The sequence below is a fragment of the Lissotriton helveticus genome, chromosome 7 (assembly GCF_964261635.1).
Source record: "Lissotriton helveticus chromosome 7, aLisHel1.1, whole genome shotgun sequence".
NCBI classification, from domain to species: domain Eukaryota; kingdom Metazoa; phylum Chordata; class Amphibia; order Caudata; family Salamandridae; genus Lissotriton; species Lissotriton helveticus.
In genome coordinates this window covers 1,431,099,293-1,431,121,011 of record NC_136068.1, presented here as the reverse complement: position 1 = coordinate 1,431,121,011, position 21,719 = coordinate 1,431,099,293, and the positions used below count along the sequence as shown (strand labels likewise).

Here is a 21,719-nt window from a genome sequence, read left to right as displayed (position 1 = left end):
TCAGTAACAAACAGTACAATAGTTCTACAGTAACACTTCCCACAGCTCTTCACATCTGTACATGGAACAGATGTTCAAGAACTACTGTTCAGACAAAATCTTTTTCAGTAAGTTGAAACAAAGTGAGGCCCAGTAGCTTTGTCAGTGAATGTCTTTGTAGGAAAGTCAGATTTTCAATTTGAGCGGTAATTTAGTAATTCAGAATCGGACTGGTGGCTGCATTTCTTTTTTACACCTGATGAAATGAGACGTTGTCTCTTAAACAGGAGCAAAACACCATGCCTTGGCAGTGCCCTGGTCTCGAGAAACCTGTCTTGACACGTGAATTCTTGAAGGTGTCTCATATTATTAGAAATCTCAGAAGATTATTCTAAAACATGTCATCATCTATAATTTACAGCGCTTAGAAACGGGAGTGCGGTATTAGGCACCACAAAAAACAAGTAATTATAATAATTATTATTATTATGATTATCATTGTTGTTATTGTTATTAATGTTATTCAATGTCTTTCTTGCAGCTGATATTGCATTTCTCCCAAGTCTTCCTAAGGCGCTTGTGAATCACACTTTGGTACACGGAAATATTAAATAAACTCTGTACTCCCACGAGACGTGCTGCTCACATAACAATGAATTGAATGCAAACACTCAAGTAAAGGCTAATTCCAGGACAATTGAAAGCACTCTCGAGACGCGTCAGAGGGGGAGACTGTGAGCAGCTACAGAGGGCAGCCCTCCTGTTCCCATCCCTCCCAGGCAAATGCTTTGAAACCTGAGAACGCAATCATGTGTTCGCAGGGATCATGGCTTCACGCTATATTTACCGCCTCCCGTTTGTGACTGACTGGGATCTAAAATTAGCCATTACATCCCCAGGACTCCATACATGACGGGTCCGGCGCGCGCCCAAGAAGTTTCCATCTAAAGCGAGGACCCGTATATTTCCTGGCAACTGTAAGTCTTTTGCAGTCAAAACAATCTGGAATGCATATTTGTAATAAATAATGCATATTTAACGGTGTTTACTAATTATGTCTGCCTATTATTTGTTAACCCATGTTAAACATTCCATAAGCAAAACGTACAGTAACTTGGCAATCTAAAAATAGCTTTGCTTCCACCATTTATACCATAGTCGTTACGGTTCCGATATAACGGTTCGATTGGGAGTGGTGTAAATATTGTCAGATATTAACTGTTGTGTTCCTGGCGTACGGTCTGTAAAGCAAACGTGCGTTTTCTTCCTCTGCAGTGAACGATGGGCGTCTTGGCTTTTCTGGTTTTGCCGCTCCTTCTGTTTGGAATCAGTGGGATCATATACATTTATCGAGAAGTTGTCAGACTGATGTCCAAGTCAGCTGTGCGGAACAAAGTGGTGGTGATAACCGATGCCATATCGGGGCTCGGCAAAGGTACGGTAGCATCTTCCTCTCTGTCAGTCTCTCGGGTGGGAGCACACCGGCCTACCTGGAGTAACAAGTAGCCTGTGGTATTCCCAAGTATCGCATTCGATGTAACATCGCATATTCGGAATGCTGTAATGTCAAGTTTTTAAAAAATATGGTGATGTCGTATTTGCCAGGGACAATTGCTTCAAATATTATGCAAGGAGATACTTCCTCATGGTGATCCCTGAATGGTTTTAATTTGTAGAAACATGAATTCTCTAAGTCCAAATGCATGGTATTTTTTTAACGAAGTTCACACAATAGGGTTCAACATTCCTAAAGAAAAAGCAGGGGTGACTAATGCTGGCTCTGAGCAGAGCAGATCGTCTGTTCTTTTAGGCTGGAGGCCCCTACAGTTCAAACATTGAACTCGGAATTTCTCCAAGTTTATGCACGAACTTTAAACAAGTTGGAAATAGTGAGCAGAGATTGCGTCTCCCTGTTTCCTATTTGGCCTGTCTAAAGTGCATGCATCAACTCGGAGCAATGGTGAGTAATAGTTTTGAATTATAGAGCGAAAATAACAGGTGCGTGATTCCGCGCAGAGCCATCACGATATGTCCCTAAGTGCCATGTTATGAACTGCTGGCCTGGCTTGGCACAGAGTGAAGCACCTGTCTTTTTGTAGTTGTACTGACGACCATAGATTTAACTCTGAATGTCTCCGAATTAATACATGAACTTCAGAAAGGGCATCTCTGAATCAGGGAAAGACAATCAGTGCTCACTGTTTTACACATTTGCTGCCTGGAGTTGTGCATAACCTTGCAGAAATTCAGAGTTACAAGCATGAGCTTTGGACATTACAAACGCATAGAATCAGTTACTTGACTGAATGATATATGCCCTGGGTTGTTACAAAAGAAGTATGCTCCTGTGCAAAGGGGTTTGTACATATCTCAAAGCAATTCACATAAGGAAATAGAGCTGGTACTTATTTGATTTAGTCTAATTTGGCAGTAGGGCCAGTGCTCATAGCTTTTTCAAGATTTTGTTGAGAAATTTGCAAATTGTTTACACACGCGCACATTTCCTTGATATAACCTGGAGGTCATATTATGAAAGAGTGTGCTGATTTGCTATGCCGAAATTTTGGAGACATTGCACTGTCTAAAGTGCAAGCCTTAAATAAGAAATTCTCTCTTTGAGCTGTAGACAACACAGCTTAAAGGCAGGGTGCAGTACCCACTTCTTGCTCTTTCCAAACTCTGAAGCTCATGCACTAACTGAAATGTCTCCACAGTAAATGTATGCATTTTAGACTATGAAATATGTCTTAAGTGTTGCACAGATCTGGTCTGAAAGAATGAATGTGTTCATAACATGACTCATGATATTACTGTAATTGTGCATTGAGGCTAAGCCGTGACAGTGACACTAAGTGTTAGACCACTATTTCCTGTTAATCGGCACATGCTTGATGCATGGACTAGTCCTTGGGCTATGTCCAGCGTCTGCATGAGGAGATTTCTCACCCTAAATGACTTGATATTTTGTGCCACCCTCTCTTGATACAATAGCCACATTTCCTTCTCAATCACATCCATGTCTACTTGTAGTGAAGAGGGATTAAATAGATGCAGTATCCTAACAATGATCAATCTGAGTCAAAAGTGGTCCTGAAGCCTATTGAAGACTATCTTCTTTGTCTTAGGTACCGTTTTTAGGTCTCGCTAGTGCCAGCGCATGCGCTACCCTGGAGAGAAATTTAGTAGCTGGGTTTGAAAAGTACTGCTTTTGCCAGCCACCAGCTTGTTTCTAATCTGTTGATTCTATTCTGTTCCCCTGTTTTCCGGGGGCATAGGAATTGCAGGAATCCTTCCAAGTTCCAAGAGGGCGGTTGTTGTACTCTACAGCTTTCTACTTACTGAATACTGTGCTCTCTATCATGTTTCATGCTGTCCATAATCCCGTCACTGGTGTTAATCTGCTGAATCCAGGGTCAGGTGGCTCCTGAGGAAGCTTTAGAGGGCGACCAAAAAGCGAAAACACTTCCCTTGTCTTTTAACACGTGTTACTGCCCGGTAGCCTTGAGCCACTCTTGTCAATTAATTAAGTTGTGTTCCCGCCTGTCGTTCTGTTAACTGAGAGAAATAGGAAGGTATGTGTTTGAGGGAGAAACGTTTTGCGTTGCCAGTGCGGGCATCCTGGTGAACGCCTTACCTGTACCGTGCACATCTACTTCCTATCCCAACTATGGGTCCGCTTTTATTAACTGTCATACTAGCGTTGCTAACTCTGGGGCCGGCAAAAAGTGAGAAACTTCCAAATGAACTCATCCGCTCTATGCAGAACAGCACGTCCTACCTGGAAAAAGCTTATAAAGACCTGAACCTCGATGGAATAGTGGGGTTCCAGTTCTTGAAAGGTAACTTGAAACTTTATATTCTTGCACTGAAAACGTTTTGTTTTAATGCTCATTTTTATTCGCTTGCGTAGGGGGGTGCTGGTTCAGAAATTCTCTATATTCTCACATAGATGGGAGTGACAAATTATACACCTTGGGCGAGTCACAAGGGCAATCCGAGTCTGTCAGCCTGAGCAGTGTTCATTCCAAGACAGCATTACAACTACCTGCTTCAAAAACAATGTTAAATTCTGTCGCAGGAGCATCTTAAACATGAGGAGATGAGGGGAAACTGTAGAAAATGTTATTGTTTTTTTTGGTGATTGTGAAAAAACAAACGTGTGGCTTCATTTCCTAATAAGTATTGTCAAAGCTGATAGGTCGGGCTTTTTTAAAAGCGGAAGTGCTTCTTCATTGAATAGCCAGTTTGGCATAGGTGAGTAGGTGATTGGTAGAATAAGCCAATTATCTGGAGAATGGATAAACGCACAAATGCATGAATGGGGAAACAAATGATGTATTAACGCAATGACTTTGTGAAGGGCACACAAAGAGTGTGTTAGCTTTGGGAAAGACCCCAGGACACGAGTCTGGGAACTGAACTCACATATTCAAAAGTGGTTTCTTATGCATAATGAAGAAAAAGGCGTTTTGGTGAAGTAAAATGTTTGCTTAAGATCACACAATTTAAGGAGGTAATCCGCGATTTATCCATGTTTCATGGTGACAGTTTATACAGATTAGTCACTAATCGGATATCTTGTTTTCCTTTTTATGTTAACGATTTTTTTTTAGCTTCTTTATTTATTTTTCTGCCGTTTTTATAATGCGAACTTCACATTAAGTCTTTGAGTGGGTACCAGTTACACACTAGGTCATACTCATTCTTTAAAGGCAATGGGAGATTATGCGATTTGCCCAGAAACACAGGAAGTTGCGCCAACGCGAGATTCAAAGCTGGTTCGGCAGTTCCAAAACCGTTAGCTCTTTCCCTGACACCATATCTTCCTGGGTAGAGGGAGGCAGACAGAAGCCACATGAAAGCTCAGCTGCCTGGTTTTGGGTTTGCGGTTCCAACGGACATCCAACTGAGCCAGACTTCATGCTCAAGCCTGGCTCGAGCTATTAGTGCCCCGCCCACCTCTAAAACTAGGGTCCTCTTTACGCTCACTTCTTTACGCTCACTTCGTAAAACGTTGACACCTGTGCAAACCCCTGTTTACATAGGTGTCAGAGATATGCCATTTTTTATTAAAAAATCAACAGGCAGATATTTCCCCTGATTAATTCATGTGCACCAACCCAAACCTGGCAAAATGTATTTACTGAAAAAAAGCAGTAACCATCATGTCGTACAGATTTTGGGGAGGTATGTAACAAAGTCTACCTGCAATGAATGCTCCATAAACACCAGAACCCTTGAAATTATCAATATTGTATTTAATAAATGAGAATCCCAGGGTGTCGTTATTTCTCGGGAACAATAAATACGTCAAAGTTACTGAGTCTTCGTAATGAAGGCCAATGTGGGTAGAATAGCTCAGCAAGTGGGCTAGTGCTCAGAAGCTGTCATCACGTTCTCGGAAAGCACACAAATAAACAAGCATTGGCATATCCAATAGGTCTCGCCTTTGGGACCTTATAAATGTTTAGCCATGCAACGCTTGATGTTGTTGCACCAAGGATATTGTGCTGGATATCTAAACACTTATATGGTCCCAAAGGCGAGACCTATTGGCTATGCCAATGCTTGTTCCTGTTGCATTTGCTGCTACCAGCAGCAATCTGGCTCCCTCCTGTGGTTGCTGCTAAGTGGCTGGCTGCAGTTGTCTACCTATAGAACTGACCTGTTCCTGTCCATAGTTTCCCTTTAGGCTGTATAAACTGACACTGCCATATTCTAAAACACTCTATGTAATATTGTGGATGACTGCCTGTAAACCAAGTGAATCCCTGGTGTCCAGAGATTGTGATTGAAATAAAAGGAAAGCATATCAAATTCAAGTTCATGTTATCTTTGATACCACCCAGAACCCTGTGAGGGATACACCCTTGCTGATATCTTACAATTCTATACTATGCACCTTGTTTTTTTGCCTCTGAGGTCTTTATGGAGTTAGGGCAAGAATGAGATCAGCACTTAAAGCCAAGTGGAGCTGGCATTTTATTCTGGGCATGGGGTCAAATTCCAGACTTTGGTGTACATAGCCATCAGGGTTCTGCTGAAGGCAAAATGTATTGTGTATGAGGTCTGTTCAATCCTTTTGTTTCAAATGCATGCCTGGATATGGAGACAGGAATCTGTGTGAAAGTATTTTCCTCCATTATGTGTCTGATGTTCCCCAGATTGTGTGTCAGGTTGCACTAACCTTGTGTGTAGCAATGCTTTTTTACAAGTCTCTCCACCTCCACCAATGACCAAATATACAGAAATATGAGGGCCAGTATCATAAATGGGGAAGAGAAATGAAGCGAGAGAGAAAATATAGACACAGGATTCCACCACTCTGTCATGTCACTTTGGTTGTTTAGTGAGGTCAGTCGAATGTGGTGAACTCCTATAAGACAAAGAGATATCTTAAGCAATTATGAATTTCAATTCATCAGCACTATCTCTGCATAACCGACTCTCTGTATATAGGATATGAGACCGGTAATTTCTGAAAACCACACATACAAAAAAAAGCATACATATGTGCTAGTATTTCTTCCTATGCATTAGATAATAACCTCATGTGTCGTTACTACACAGTAACTTGTGAAATATGAGTTATAGTTTCTACTTGGCTTCGGTAGAAAGGCAAAATTACACATACTGTTAATATCCTGTTTAACCCTAAGATTAGCAATTTCTATGTGCTTACTAAAACTCTAATTCTTTGTAAAAGACATTCATAAATATATATGCATGAATCCACTTTAGACGTCCTCCCTAGTTTATCTTTAGTAGACAAGATCCCTGTTATAAAAGTTCTGATAAATGTTCAACAGGATATTTCAATGCTTGTGGGAATGTCTTTGAAAAGTAGCTAATGGATGAATTTGGCCAGTGTTTGACTTTATGAGAGACAAAGCGTCGCCCTATAGCATGATAGAAAGCTTCTGACACCACAACAACAAGATGCTCTATCTCTCATTCTGTGATGGCATTTAATTGACTACAATCTATAGATGAGCAAGGTTTAAAACCAATCTCGCAATCATAACGTCTGTGCCAAGGTAACACATTCACCTTTTTCCTATCAAAATATCACTGGCATCTTGATGGCAAGGGGGAAACGGGAGAGCATACCCTACAGCTGGAAAAGCATAAGCTATTATGAAATTATTAGACATTCAATTAAATCATCCTGGTGGCCCATTAAATACTAGAATGTGTAACGCCAGCCTAGGCCTACCCAGATTTATTTTAAACTAAAGAGCATCATTCTAATCAAACCATGTTTTCTCTTGATGATTTCCCCCAAAATTAAACGTCGGGATATTTTAGAACCACCTTTGCTTTAACATTCTTAGGAAGCTTTTCCTTGATTACTGGAATTCATAAAGCTTGAGCAAATGTAATGCCCATATAATTCTCTATTGATTCAGAACTTTAAAACCTTGAATCTACCTTCTCTTGACCAAGACAAAATTACATTGTTAAAAAAAGTTCATATGAGCTACAAAAAACTATGGTATTCCGCACCGGGGTAGTGATTGCCTGGAGCTTGCAGCTGACTTGGGCATTGTGAGGGGCGAGATACAACTCAGAAGAGCTGCCTATAATACTGAACTTGAAAGGCCAAAAGGGATTGGGACAACCAAACCTGGGGGCTCTTGTTAGAAGCTGCTAGGGACAACAACTAAACCCTCCTTTGGAGCCTAATAGCAACAGGTTAGAGGGAGGGAATCATTAAGATAGATAATGTTGCAGCTGAGGCTTGGATAGCACCTTTCTCCAACCTATGCCAAATAATGCCTGGCTAGGAAATATCTGCGGAAATATCAAAAACTCGGTCTCATTTTGAGCTGGATTGGAGCAAGGGGTGTTTCCACCCAATTAAGGGGCATATTATCAAGAAACGGCGTTAAAATTATCGCCGCTTTAGAGGCAGGAAACATCTAGTGTGAACATGGGCTTCTATGTGAATTCTAAACGGCATATTTTTAAGCCCAATATCGCCGCTTTAGCGGCAGTTTCCTGCCGCTAAATCGGCGATAATTTTAACGCCCTTCTCGATAATATGCCCCCTGATTTCTGGAGGTGAATGTAAGATTGTGCAATGCAGTCTAGTGCTTGGGGGGGGCGGAGCTAGGAACAGGAACAGGAACAGGAGGAGCCAGGGACTGGCTAGAGAGGCAGTTAGAGTAGGGACAGGGACGAGTAAGGAGGTACAGAATAAAGCTCCATGAAACATAAGTAAGTGTCTGTCCTTATTGTGCAAGACACTACAGCTGGCGACGAGGGTGGGATGCTGCAACCTGCCATCCCTGAATTGATGAAGAGAAACGTCCTGTCCCGGGCAGCACGAGAGAAGTAATCGCCGTCGCGACATGTGTGCCCTACTGAAGCCGCCGCCTAAAGCTAAAGGCCAGCGGTAAGTGCCTCAGCTCCGCGATTCATCGATCGCGTGGAGCCCTGGCTGATTAGCGTGGTCGAGCGCTGAAGATAACCGAAGCCGAGCGCTGCTTCGTGCCAAAATCGGGAGCTCACCCCGGATCCATGTGACATGGCACACGGTCGGTGAAATGGCCCGCGATTAAAAGAAATGAAGTCGGGAGCCCACCCTGATCTTACCTGGATGCTACAGTAGCTCAGGAGTGTGTGAGGCGTTGAGGAAGCCCAGTGAGCAAAGCGCGGTCGAGCGCCGAAGTGACGCAGCGGAGGAAGCGCTGCCGAGCGCTAGCATCGGGTGCCTACCCCAGATGCGTGAAGATTTGCAGGCGCGGTAGCGACGTCGGGAGCTCACCCCGGTCCTACCTGTTGGAAGGAGATCCTGCGTGAAGGGAAGCGGTAGAAAGCGAAGGCCCCAGCACCCGGCGTGGACCTCATCTGCTGGGTAAGTGTCTAAAGTCTGCCGGTGACTGAAGTGCAGTGGAGGGAGCCAAAATCTTGTGGAAAACGAGATTTCTAGTACGGCGGCCATCTTGAAGTCAGGCTGTCTCCACCAATCCCCTTTCGAGGCCAAGAAGCGTCCATTTTGGAGTCAGGCGACATCCAGTTTTGATAGAAAGCACAAGCAAAGACAACTACAAGAGAGAAACAAGCACAGGCAACTGCAACAGAAAGCTGAGCAACAAGCATTGGCAGATGCACAAGTTACAGTAACACAACAAGCACTGGCAAGTGCAAGAGCTACAGTAAACAAACATTGACAAGCGCAAATCCACAGCAACATAACAAGCATTGGCAAATGCAAGAGACGAAGGCAACAGCAAACACAACAAGCTGTGACAAATGCAAGACCTGAACCAAAACAAGCACAAGCAAACCCAAGAAAAAAGCAAAGTTAGCGTTAAAGACAAACAAGCATGAGCACAAGTAACCAAGGATGCAATGAATCAAATGTATTTTGACAACAAGCACGCGCCAAGACAAGACTGAACTCACAAGCACGAGTAAATGTAAAAGGGAAATAAGCACAAGCCAATGCAAGAGGCTGAACAAGTAAACAAGCACATGCAAAGAAAAGGGTGAAAGCACGAGCAAACACCAGAGCCAACACAAGCAAGCACGAGTAAATGCAAGAAGTGCAATATGTAAACAAGCACAAGCGAACGCAAAGAGCTGAAACAAGCAACCAGGCACAAGCAAGGACAACAGTAAGCAAAACAAGCATTGGTAAAGACAAAAAATACAAATGAAACAAGTATGAGCAAGCACAAGTAACGAACAAAGACGACCTTGAGCACAATCAAGCACTGATGCAAGCAACAAGAAGTGTGATGAATCGAAGTGACGTTAGCAACAAGCATAAGCCAAGGCAACAATAAACACAGCAAGCACAAGCCAGTACAAATCTCGAATGCGACAAACACAAGCAAATGCAGATCCTGAACATAACAAGCACAAGCAAAGGCAAGTACCAAAGTAAACTTCAGTACCACATGAAGACAGATAATTAAAAGTAGAAGAAGCTAAGAAACAAATGATCCAGAAGCAGGAATAAACAAATATCAAAGAAGCCGTCTCTCATTAACCAAGTGGCTGGACAACCTGCACTAGTCTGGAACAAAACGCAAGAGGAAGATATCAATGTTGCCACGTATCGGTGCGGAAGCGCCACCGACCACCTGCAGTTAGCATGCAACACCAAAGAAAGCGGGAATTCACGGAGCCACGAGTCACGTATGGTGCAGCTGAATGGTGGCCATATGACCTTAGGAAATCCAAGCTTAACTAACTGAAGCATACCGAGATAGTCGCGCCCGGGGCGGACAACATACCGTAGTCACCGGGAGAGGCGAATCTTACCAAAATCGAAGGAAACGACCAAACAAAGGCTATTGGCCGAGGAGAGTCAGCAAAAGAAGACAGGAAGCAAAGTGAACAGTCCTGTGACATTGTCATACCAGCACATTCCACCATCATGTCGGTGAGAGAAGAAACACATGAATCTAACCCCTGCATTGGAGTACCACCCCCAGTGACACAGACCGGCAACCAAAGTTTGGGTCCCAAATGGAACCGGTGGTTGGAATCACTGGATGCATTTCTTGACATAACCGGAGAGCGAAGAGATAGCAAACGTCTACTACTACAACTTCAACCTGTGGGTCACGAAGGCCGACGCCTAATCAGAACCTTTTCAGCAAAGGACACAGGGACATATAGAAAACTCAAAAAGACGATACGTGCTCATTTCATCACAAAGGAAGACGTAGATCATGAACGCATCGTCTTCAATGCAGCACGGCGGGAACCAGGGGAATCATTACCAAACTTCATAACGAGGTTACAAAAGTTGGTACGATACTGTCAATTCAATACATTCACAAATGAGGAAGCGATTCGTCTCCGGGCAATTGAGAGCTGTTTAAAACCAGACGCACAGCGCAAGATACTTCAAAGGCAATTCTTGTTATAGGAAATCATCAGGAGGGCTGAAGCTGGAGAGCGAGCCAAAGCAAGAGAATTGTCAAGGGAATTGCATTTCAATGCAAGAAAGGAAGACAAGCAAAAGGAGACATCCCTCATGTCAGAGCATAAAACCCAAGAGGCAAACGAAACCAGAAAGAGGGAGGGCGAAGGCAGACTATAGACAAGACAGCAGGAGAGACAAAGTGACATGAAATACTCTAAGTCAACAACGCGAAGACAAAAGACTGGGATGATCCTGGATTATGACAGCCCCACTGACATAACCTCAGGGAGTTATTCAACCTCAAGGAGTCATTCAACAAATGGTACAAACTATTCTAAAGAAGAGTCAAGTGAGACAGATCACACGGATGGAATTGATGACAGCCTACTCAACAAGTGTGAAGGAAAGACAAGCTACAGAACACCGGACCAGTCATGTCAACTCTGGAAGCCGATACACAAACACACCCGAGCAACCTGTGGTTCGCCAATCTTCATAGACAAGTCAGAAGAAGTATGTAGCCGGGGAAAACACCACTCCCATGACACAGACACCAGGGCCCCCAACAAGCGAGAAGGAGAAAGAAACCTCATAAGACGGGGTGATTCACTCAGACACCAAAAAGGGACAGGCAAGCACACTCAGGACACCCGTGACAATGAGGGAACTGAGAGGAGACAAGTAACCTCATACGAGTGGGGCAGCGACAAAAGGCTTTGGGATCGAACAAAAGAAATAAACGCTTGGCTGTCAGACAATCGTTCCACTAAAACAGCACAGAAGACATGTCGAGAGACATACCCCAAGAAATGTCCCAAAGACAGTTCTGACTCTAAGAGCAGTTCGTCACAGCCTACCAGTTCAAGAAGTGTATCAGTCAAAACACACTTGAAAGAATGGTCCCAAAGGAAATCAGCAAGAGACTTCCCTGATTCAGAAGACATGTCGGTACGATCACTCGGGTCAACAGAATCAAGTTCATGACAACGCCCATGGCATCGATCACCTGAACGGACATTGGACTGAGAGAATGGTCTACCCGTCCAAAGCAACATATCTCACGCCGATGGCTCGGAACATTCGACCACCCCGTTAAGCAACCTGTCCTGTCAGTTGCAGTCGTATACAGACCTGAGTAGGGTACCGTCACCCCTGACAGGGTCTGCGAGGTTGACTCCAAGGGTTTTCAGAAGAAAGACAACCATATGGGACACTATACACTGGCTTGGGAAAGGACCGTCTCATCACTCCGTCAAGAAGGCAAAGTGTGTTGACAAAGATAGATCCTCACCACAAAGACAAAAGGGGACAAGAGCGGAACTTGCTCATGCCCCGATGTTCAAAGAGTTTCACATTTACAAACGCGAGTGGGAGCAGATAGGACAAATAGAGCCAGCAAAGGAGTCCCAAAACCGAACCAGGACACTCAGTTCAGATAATGCCTTATCGTCCAATATGCAGGACCGTGAACACGAGGGCATTGCTGCCCCTGACCGAAAGGGCAAAAGAAGTGAAACCACAAGCGGATGCCTAGAAAAACAAGTGTCACAAAAAAGAACAGACTGCCACTACCGAGCAGTGACATCAGCAGTCACATAGCATAAAGGAACCATGACAACTGCGGAATCTGAGAACAAGCGGTTCACGCACAATGTCTTGCATTTTCAAGGATGCACTCCTGTGGGCAAGGATGATCGTGTTGAGATAGCAGAAAGATCGACCAAAGTCAGGCCCACCACTGATTCGACATTACTGATGTTTGAAGAACGGACTGAATCTGAGCTCATGCATGGAGACATATTCCTGCGGCCCAAACATGCTGTCTGCCGACTCAGGTGGCTGAGTGGAAAATTACGAACACAGTAGAAGTTACTTTCATTTTGTTAAGAAAGGGGGAGTTGTAACATTGTGCAATGCAGTCTAGTGCTTAGGGGGGCGGAGCTAGGAACAGGAACAGGAGGAGCCAGGGACTGGCTAGAGAGGCAGTTAGAGTAGGGACAGGGACGAGTAAGGAGGTACAGAATAAAGCTCCATGAAACATAAGTAAGTGTCTGTCCTTATTGTGCAAGACACTACAGTGGAGAAGGCCATTCATTAGGAAGATTGATTCCGATAAAGCCACCAACATCGATAACATACTGAGGGACTTGTTTCTATCAGAAAGTGATATCCAGAGCCCCTATTTTACAGTGGTGTGTAATGCCATTATAAATGGGCTAAGTATTCCTAAGTCGTCACAGTGGTTTAGATTTTTCCAATATATAAGAAGGGGTGTTCTCTGGAACCAGTCAACTATAGGCCTATGAGTTTGACATATACCACTCAAAAACTCTTTATTAGGGTTATACTCTCTAAGCTCCAGCAATGGCTGGACGAGAATGACATACTCCACCCCTTACAAGTGGGATTCTGTGATAACAACTTTACTGTAGATCAGGATTTTAGGCTGCAGATAATCTTTTGGAAAACTGTTAATATTGACAAGGGAAGGTTATATGCAGCGTTTGATTTAGTCCCAAGATCTCTACTGTGGAAGCCGCTGGTAGAGATGCATGTCCCATCGTACTTGTGTGGGATCATTGAGAGATTACATAAAAAATACCTTTGAGAAGTCCGGTGTGGGAAGTTGGGAGAAGTAACAGAAGCTTTTCTGTAAAGAGAGGTGTTGGATAGGGCTGTGCGTAGGCCCCCACCCTTTTTACTATATATCTAAATGACCTAGTGGCTTTTCTTAACAGTTGTGACAATAATGCCCCAAGACTAGCATACATCAGGGTTCTAGCCCTCATGTTTGCCACACTACACGCCCCAATCCCCACCCTCGAGGGTATTCCTCTTCAACAGGTCCATCTATTTGACTATTTGGGTATTACCCTAGATGAAAAGATGGACTGGCTGATCTTTGGTTTAATCCTATGGGCTTCTGTCAACCATAAGTGTTGGGGAACTAAAAAATCATTTCAAGTCATACAAGTTTAATATTTTTGTAACTCAGGCACAAGGCGCTTTAACAACTTCCTTTCTTTATTGGTTAAAGATACTTATCTTCTAGAAACATTTCTTGATGAACCTAACCTGGACAAAAAAACTGTATGTACAGTTTAGATACAGAACATTACCACTTTGCGTATTCACCTCAGGAGGGGCGGTATCCTTAAACCCAAGGGAAATGAGCTGCTCTTCATGTGGACATGAGAAAGAAACTGTACCCAACTTGCTATTCCCCCCCCCCCCCCCGGGTATAGAAGGACAAGATCAAAATGGTTGATCCCCATTTGTAGGAATCTTGGTACCATGAAGAATCAGTTGGCTTCTAGGATTCTTCAAACAGATTCGCACATCAAATGGTTTTTCCTTTCTCTAGATTCATAATGTTCGCATGGCAGATTGGACAGGTTGCAACATTATTTTTAATGGACATTAGGAGCTGAGCCATTTTATGGGGGCAAGATGGCGGCCGCTGCTGTGGCCGGTGAAGTGCTGTAAGATGCGTCCTGCATGACTCACCATTATTCCCTCCTGCTAAAGTTTCTCCTACACCTAGCAGACAGCGGCAGCTTACCGAGGACACCGACATTGTCTTTTGCCGGTGGATCGCGAGGCTTTTCGAGCGGGTGTTCTCCGGGTACGGAGCTGCCGGTGCAGGTCGGCGGCTTGGTGTGGCGGCTGGCTTGTGGAGGAGGCGGCCCTTGGAGCAGGGAGTGTCCGACCGTTAGCCGGCAGACGCATCGCAGCTGTGGTCCTGCCGGTTGTTGGTCTGAGCCCGACGGAGGAGAACTGTAAGGTGGCGGCTGGGACGCTATTGCTAGCGTTGGAAAAAGTAAACCACTGCTGCTGAAACTTGTATGGTATATGGAAAACGGTGAGCTACGCTGAAAGAAAACAATTGGTGCTGCACTTGTTTGCCATATAAAGTACTTCAGTGCTTTGTTACAAAGGGGATTTTCTGTATAAGTTATAAGTGTGTAAACGCTCGACTGCTTCGAGTGTGTGAAGAGAGACCTGCTCTTATATCCGTGCTGAGATTGGAAAACATAAATGGCGAAAGGCAGAGGTGGCACGAGGAATCGGGGTACAGCAGTCATATCAGCCCCTGTGAGCATGCCAACAGAGGGGGGTGTAGGGAACATTGCTGACAACTCAGTGCAACCCTGTATCATTGATGGAACAGTGGAGACTGTATTTAAAAGCCCACATTTGACGGGAACAAGCAATGCGCAACAGGATGTATTAGCCAATCAGCCTGCTCCCAGCACTCAGCAGTCTCAAAAAAATGCTTCAATCTTGCCAAGCCAAGTCCTACAAGAGGGGGCAGTCAGACAGCGAGTTGTCCCAGCAATTTTCAATAAAAAAAGTAACAAGTCTAAAGTAAACGTCTCCAACTCGGTGCCTCATAGTGATCATGTGACGGTTGGACCCCAATATGACCCGCAGAAAGCTCCGTTACCTGATAACGATCCACTCGTAATGTCCCAGCCCGAATTGACGGAAGAAATCGAAATTGTCAATAGAGAGGAAGGGGCGGACAATATTACAGGGCCAGATATAGATCCAAATACCTATCTGGGGGTCGAGAGCGCCAATGGGTCGGAATATGCAGGTTCAGTTGGAAAGTTTTATTCAATGTCAGATCTGACCATTCCATCAGATAAGGAAAATGAAGGAAACGATGAAGATAGCCTAAGTAACCTTGATGAGTGGGGTGCAACGCCGGATGAGGAAGAACATGATGGCTATGTACATGGTACAATGTGTGAGACAGTCAGGAAAATGCCAGAAGTGGCAGGTAACTCAGATCAGAACCAAGGTACTCCATGTGACCAGCTCATCCTGGACGAGGAGGAGATCAACGAAGATGCAGTCACTCTGGGGCTGATATACAAAAGTGTAATGGCTCATCGGAATGAGACCAGAGCTGAAGGTTTGAGGACACAAGGAGCCGTGAAAAAGCTTCAAAATACCAAAAGGCGCCTTGTGAAAACTTGTACTGAGGTAACCACCAGGGTGACGGAGGTGGAACAGCGAGTTTCCTCAATTGAAGTTAGCCTGGAAAAACATCAATCGGCCGTTGAGACATTGCAAAAGTCAAAGACAGATACAGACTGGAAACTAACAGATCTCGAGAATCGCGCTAGACGTAATAATTTACGTGTCCTGGGCATTCCGGAAGGCAAAGAGGGGTCGGACCCCCGCAGCTTCATTATTCAGGTGTTCAGGGAGGCCTTTCCGGAATTGAAATCCTGGAACTAGGAAATTGAAATTATTCGTGCACACAGGTTTCCTTTTGTGAATCGTCGGCAGGACAATGGACAGAAAGCATATCCAAGGGCCATCTTGATCTGCCTGAACAATTTTCTTTTGAGAGAGGCTCTGTATGATCTTGCACGTCCAGAGAAAAGGAGAAACGGGGGTGGCTGTGAGTTTTTTGTTCGCCCAGACTTTTGCCCAACAACGGTGAATGAGAGATGGCAAATGCGGAAATTGATTGCACCGTTCCAGGCAAAAGGCGCACAATGTTTGCTACTAAATCCAGCCAAACTGAAGACTATATTCAAAAATCAAACTCGCTACTTTACTTCTGGTTCTGAGGCTCAACTATACTTAAACCAAATGGACAAACAGGCGAAAACGTAATTTCAATTACAGAACCCTTAGAGATAGGCTAAATGGTTATGCTGCACCTGTGAGAGGGTATTGGGTTTGTGTTGCAATCTAAATGGATGTTAGGGGCGTAGGAGTAGTAACTATGTTTTTGTTCTTTTAGATTCTAGGCTATACCACATTATAGGTCTGTTCCCCCCATTTAATTTTTTTTATTTTCTATTTTAGGGTAAATTTAATTCTGGAGTCAGCATTGGAAATTCAGTAAAGGAATATTGAGCAGGCAATTCGTGTACTGGGGTCAAGGGCCTGAATTCCTACAAATACGATTAAAGGTTTGACTTAGTCATAGATAGAGGTCTGATCCCCCTGACTATTTGTGTATGAGGGAAATACTATATGCATGATGTAATGCTGATTTGCTGACTCTCGAAGCAGAATTAGCGGGGGACATCCTAAAGAGGAAATAATTAGCCTGAAGCAAGGCTGTTGATTGTGAGTGTAGACATGATTAAATTGGGGATGTATGACGTTACAACGCATACTTTTACAACGCATACCGTTACAACGAATTTTTTACAACGCAAAAACTTTTACAACGCATACCATTACAACGCATGTTTTTACAACGCAAATACCTTTACAACGCATACCATTACAACGTAAGTATTGGTAAGTATATAATATATATTTTTTTAATTAATTGTAATCAATATAATTTAATTTAATTTAATAAATATTTTTTTTTTTACCCTGTACCCCTGTACCCCAAAAAAAACCAAATTAACCCAGAACCCTAAAAATACCCCTGTACCCCAAAAACCCAAAACTGTCCCTGAACCCTAAAAATACCCCTGTACCCCAAAAACCCAAAACTGTCCCTGAACCCTAAAAATACCCCTGTACCCCAAAAACCCAAAACTGACCCTGAACCCTAAAAATACCCCTTTACCCAAAAACTGAAAACTGACCCTGAACCCTAAAAATACCCCTTTACCCAAAAACTGAAAACTGACCCTGAACCCTAAAAATACCCCTGTACCCAAAAACTGAAAACTGACACTGAACCTTAAAAATACCCCTTTACCCAAAAACTGAAAACTGACCCTGAACCCTAAAAATACCCCTTTACCCAAAAACTGAAAACTGACCCTGAACCCTAAAAATACCCCTTTACCCAAAAACTGAAAACTGACCCTGAACCCTAAAAATACCCCTTTACCCAAAAACTGAAAACTTAAAAAAAAAACATATAAAATATTAAACATAATTATATACTTACCAATACTTACGTTGTAATGGCATGCGTTGTAAAAGTACTTGCGTTGTAAAAACATGCGTTGTAATGGTATGCGTCGTAAAAGTTTTTGCGTTGTAAAAGTTTCGTTGTAATGGTAGTGCGTTGTAAAAGTTGCGTTGTAAAGGTTGTTTCCCCAAATTGGTGGGGGGAGAAGGTGAGTCATGATACGCAGTGAAGGCACTTCTCCATCGCAGAGGACATGGTCCTTAAGCCTCGTGAAGGGTGGTGGCGAGGGTGGGAGGGTGGGGCTGGGAGGGGAGGGGGTAACGGGGGGGGTGGAAGAGGGGTGGAAAAGGAAAATAACACGAGTTAGGGTTGGTAAGACAATTGTATTTTGTTGCTGTTGGGGAGCAATTTGCGAAAATTAGCTGGATCAAAGATGTAAAATTTGAAGTGGCTAAATGGCAGGTGGGGGTTTAAGGGTGGGCACACTGAATGTCAGGGGGCTGAACTCAGTCGAGAAAAGATGAAGAGTTACACAGGAGATACGGGCTTTGCAATGTGATATCATATGTTTACAAGAGACCCATGTGGTTTGGTCTAAGAGACATCTGTTAACAGAACTTGGGTTCAATTTAATAGTATGCACTAAATATTCAGGGGCGGCCAAAGGAGTGGCAATTCTTGGTAAGAATCACATAGCTATAACAGGGAGGATACAATCTGATAGGCTGGGACGCTGGGCGATAGCAGAATGTATTGTGGGCAACACCAAAGTTACTGTGTGTGTGGTATATGGGGCAAATCTAGATGAAGCTGAAACTCTTAACTTTCGTAATGTTGAAGTAGCAGCTTGGCCCACACCACTGATCATGTGCGGCGATTTCAACATAAATCTAGCACCCAACGTGTTAAACAATGCAAAAGCGAGATACACTGGCAGGAAGCCGAGAGTATTTAAAGCCCTACAGGCACTCTTGGGAGCTCATGGATTGGTGGACGCTTGTTCGAGTTTAAGGAGTGGGTCTCCTGGGTATACTTTTTTTTCTTTTCCACATCGCACATTGGTTCGATTCGATTATTTTTTTGTTTCTATAGGGATGTTAAATCAGGCTGCAATCCAAGTATATCCTAGAGTGACATCAGATCACGGGCCAGTTGTACTGACTTTATCGAGCATTATTTCCAGGGAACGACCTCAACAGTTCTCTTTCGATCGCAAATTATTGTCTGAACAATTCTTTATTGAACATATGAATGAGTGGATTGTATCTTTTTTTAACATTAATCGGGGGAGCAGTAATGAGGGTTGTGTGTGGGATTGTTTTAAGGCTGCTTTTCGTGGGGAGATACTGAGTGTGGGTCTGTATAACCAAAAAAAGCAAGCTGCGGAAATAAAGACACTCTATCAGGAGTTGATCATGGCCGAAGAGGCGCTCATAGTGGGGATACAGACAGGGAATAATATAGATGACGAAATTAATGAAGTAGCGCGTTTGAAGGCAAAGGTAAATCTGAGGTGGTCCCAGTTCAAGTTCAGGAATTTGTATAGCGCACTACTCACCCAGAGGGTCTCAAGGCGCTTAGGGAAGGGTTGTGCATTACTTATCAAATAGCCAGGTTTTAAGCTGTTTTCTGAAGGAAAGGTGGTTCTGTGTAAGGCGGAGGTGAGTGGGGAGGGAATTCCAGGTTTTGGCCGCTATGTAGGAGAAGGATCTTCCTCCCATGGTGGATCTGTGGATGAGCGGAATTGTGGCGAGGGCTTGATTGGATGACCGTAGTTGGCGGGTGGGTGTGTAGAAGGACAGACGTGTGTTGAGGCATTCGGGTCCTAGGTCGTAGAGGGCCTTGTGTGCTTGGGTGAGGAGGCGGAAGGTTATTCTCTTGTTGACGGGGAGCCAGTGGAGGTCTTTCAGGTGGCCGGTGATGTGCGCTTGACGGGGGATGTCCAATATGAGTCTGGCTGAGGCGTTTTGGATGCGTTGGAGTTTTTTCTGTATTTTGGCTGTGGTTCCGGCGTAGAGGGTGTTTCCATAGTCCAGTCGGCTACTGACCAGTGCGTGGGTGACAGTCTTTCTGGTTTCGGTGGGGATCCAACGGAAGATTTTTTTGAGCATGCGAAGTACGTTGAAGCATGAGGATGAGACGGCGTTGACTTGTTTGGTCATCGAGAGGGAGGAATCTAGGATGAAGCCCAGGTTACGTGCGTGTTCTGTAGGTATGGGTGCTGTGCCCAAGGCCGGTGGCCACCATGAGTCGTCCCAGGCAGAGGGGGAAGATCCTAAGATGAGGACTTCCGTTTTATCCGAGTTTAGTTTTAAGCGGCTGTTCTTCATCCATTCGGCTAATTCTTTCATTCCTTCGTGTAGGTTGGTTTTGGCGGTGTTAGGGTCTTTGGTGAGGGAGAGGATCAGCTGGGTGTCATCTGTGTAGGAGATGATGTTGAGGTTGTGTTGTCGCGCGATGAATGCGAGGGGACTCATGTAAACGTTGAAGAGGGTGGGACTGAGTGATGATCCTTGTGGTACTCCACAGATGACTTCGCTGGCCTCTGATTTGAATGGGGGGAGGCGGACTCTCTGGGTTCTTCCAGTGAGGAAGGAGATGATCCAGTCCAATGCTTTTCCATGTATTCCGACGTTGCTGAGGCGTTGTATGAGGGTGCTATGACAGACTGTGTCGAAGGCTGCGGAGAGGTCAAGTAGGATGAGTGCGACTGTTTCTCCGTTGTCCAGTAGCGTTCGGATGTCGTCTGTAGCTGCAATGAGAGCGGTTTCGGTACTGTGTTTGGCACGGAAGCCGGACTGTGAGGTGTCGAGGGAATTGTTGGATTCAAGGAAGGCGGCGAGCTGACTGTTGACGGCTTTCTCAATGACTTTGGCAGGGAATGGGAGGAGTGAGATGGGGCGGTAGTTCTTAATTTCAGATGGGTCTGCTGTGGGTTTCTTCAGGAGGGCGCTGAGTTCGGCATGTTTCCAGCTTTCTGGGAAGGTAGCGGAGTTGAAGGAGCAGTTGATGATATTGCGGAGATGTGGTGCGATGATGGAGTCTGCTTTGTTGAAAATGTAGTGGGGACATGGGTCGGTTGGCGAACCTGAGTGGATGGAGTTCATCAGGCGGATGGTGTCTTCCGTAGTGATTGGGTTCCAGGCGCTAAGGTTGTGTGAGTTCTGTTTTGGATCGAAGGTGGGTGGGGATGACTGTTCTTCGGATTGGTTTTCAAAGCTGTTATGTATGTCAGTGATTTTGTTGTGGAAGAAAGAGGATAAGGAGTCGTAGAGGTCTTGGGAGGGAGTGATGTCGTTCTGCCGGCGGTGGGGTTGATGAATTCTTTGACGATGATGAATAGTTCTTTGTTGTTGTGGGCGTTGTGGTCGAGTCGTTCCTTGAATGCTGATTTCTTGGTGGATTGGATCAATTGGTGGTGTTTGCGGGTGGCTGCTTTGAAGGTGGTCAGGTTGTCAGTGGTTGGGTTTTTTCTCCAGGTTTTCTCGAGAGTACGACATAACTTCTTGGATTTCTTAAGGTCATCGTTGAACCAGGGGGTCTTTTTGCTACCTAGTTTGATCTGGTGGTTTTTCAAGGGTGCTAGTTCGTCAGCGCTGTGGGTGATCCAATGTGTGAGTTTGGAGGCAGCTTCGTTTGGATCCGATGATATGGCAGGAGGGTTTTGGTTAAGCGATGGGAAGAGTTGTTCGGCGGTGATTTTGTTCCAGTTTCTTCGGGGAATAGGTAGTGGGGGGTTGTGGGTCGTAGTCTTATTGTAGTTGAAGTGTACGCAGCTGTGGTCCGTCCAATGGAGGGTTGTGGTGTGGTTGAAGGAGATGTGCTTGCTGGAGGTGAAGATGGGGTCGAGCGTGTGTCCGGCAAGGTGGGTGGGGGTGTCGACAAGTTTTTTGAGTCCGAGATTGGCCAGGTTGTCTAGGAGGGTGGTGGTGTTGCTGTTGTTTTTCTTTTCCAGGTGGAAGTTGAGGTCTCCCAGTAGGATGTAGTTCTCGGAGTTGAGGGCGTGTG

The 21,719-nt window shown here is 44.5% G+C and overlaps 1 protein-coding gene across 1 annotated transcript in view; it reads left to right on the top strand.

Annotated features, from left to right (window-relative positions):
• Window positions 1-821: 821 nt before the first annotated feature.
• The window catches only part of DHRS7C (dehydrogenase/reductase 7C), a 396,376-nt gene continuing 375,478 nt past the window's right edge, over window positions 822-21,719 (top strand). The window contains exons 1-2 of the mRNA XM_078654773.1: window positions 822-956; window positions 1,255-1,414. Of these exons, the coding sequence (XP_078510899.1) occupies window positions 1,261-1,414 (154 nt within the window). The 5' untranslated portion in view covers window positions 822-956; window positions 1,255-1,260. The remainder of the gene's footprint in view (window positions 957-1,254; window positions 1,415-21,719) is intronic.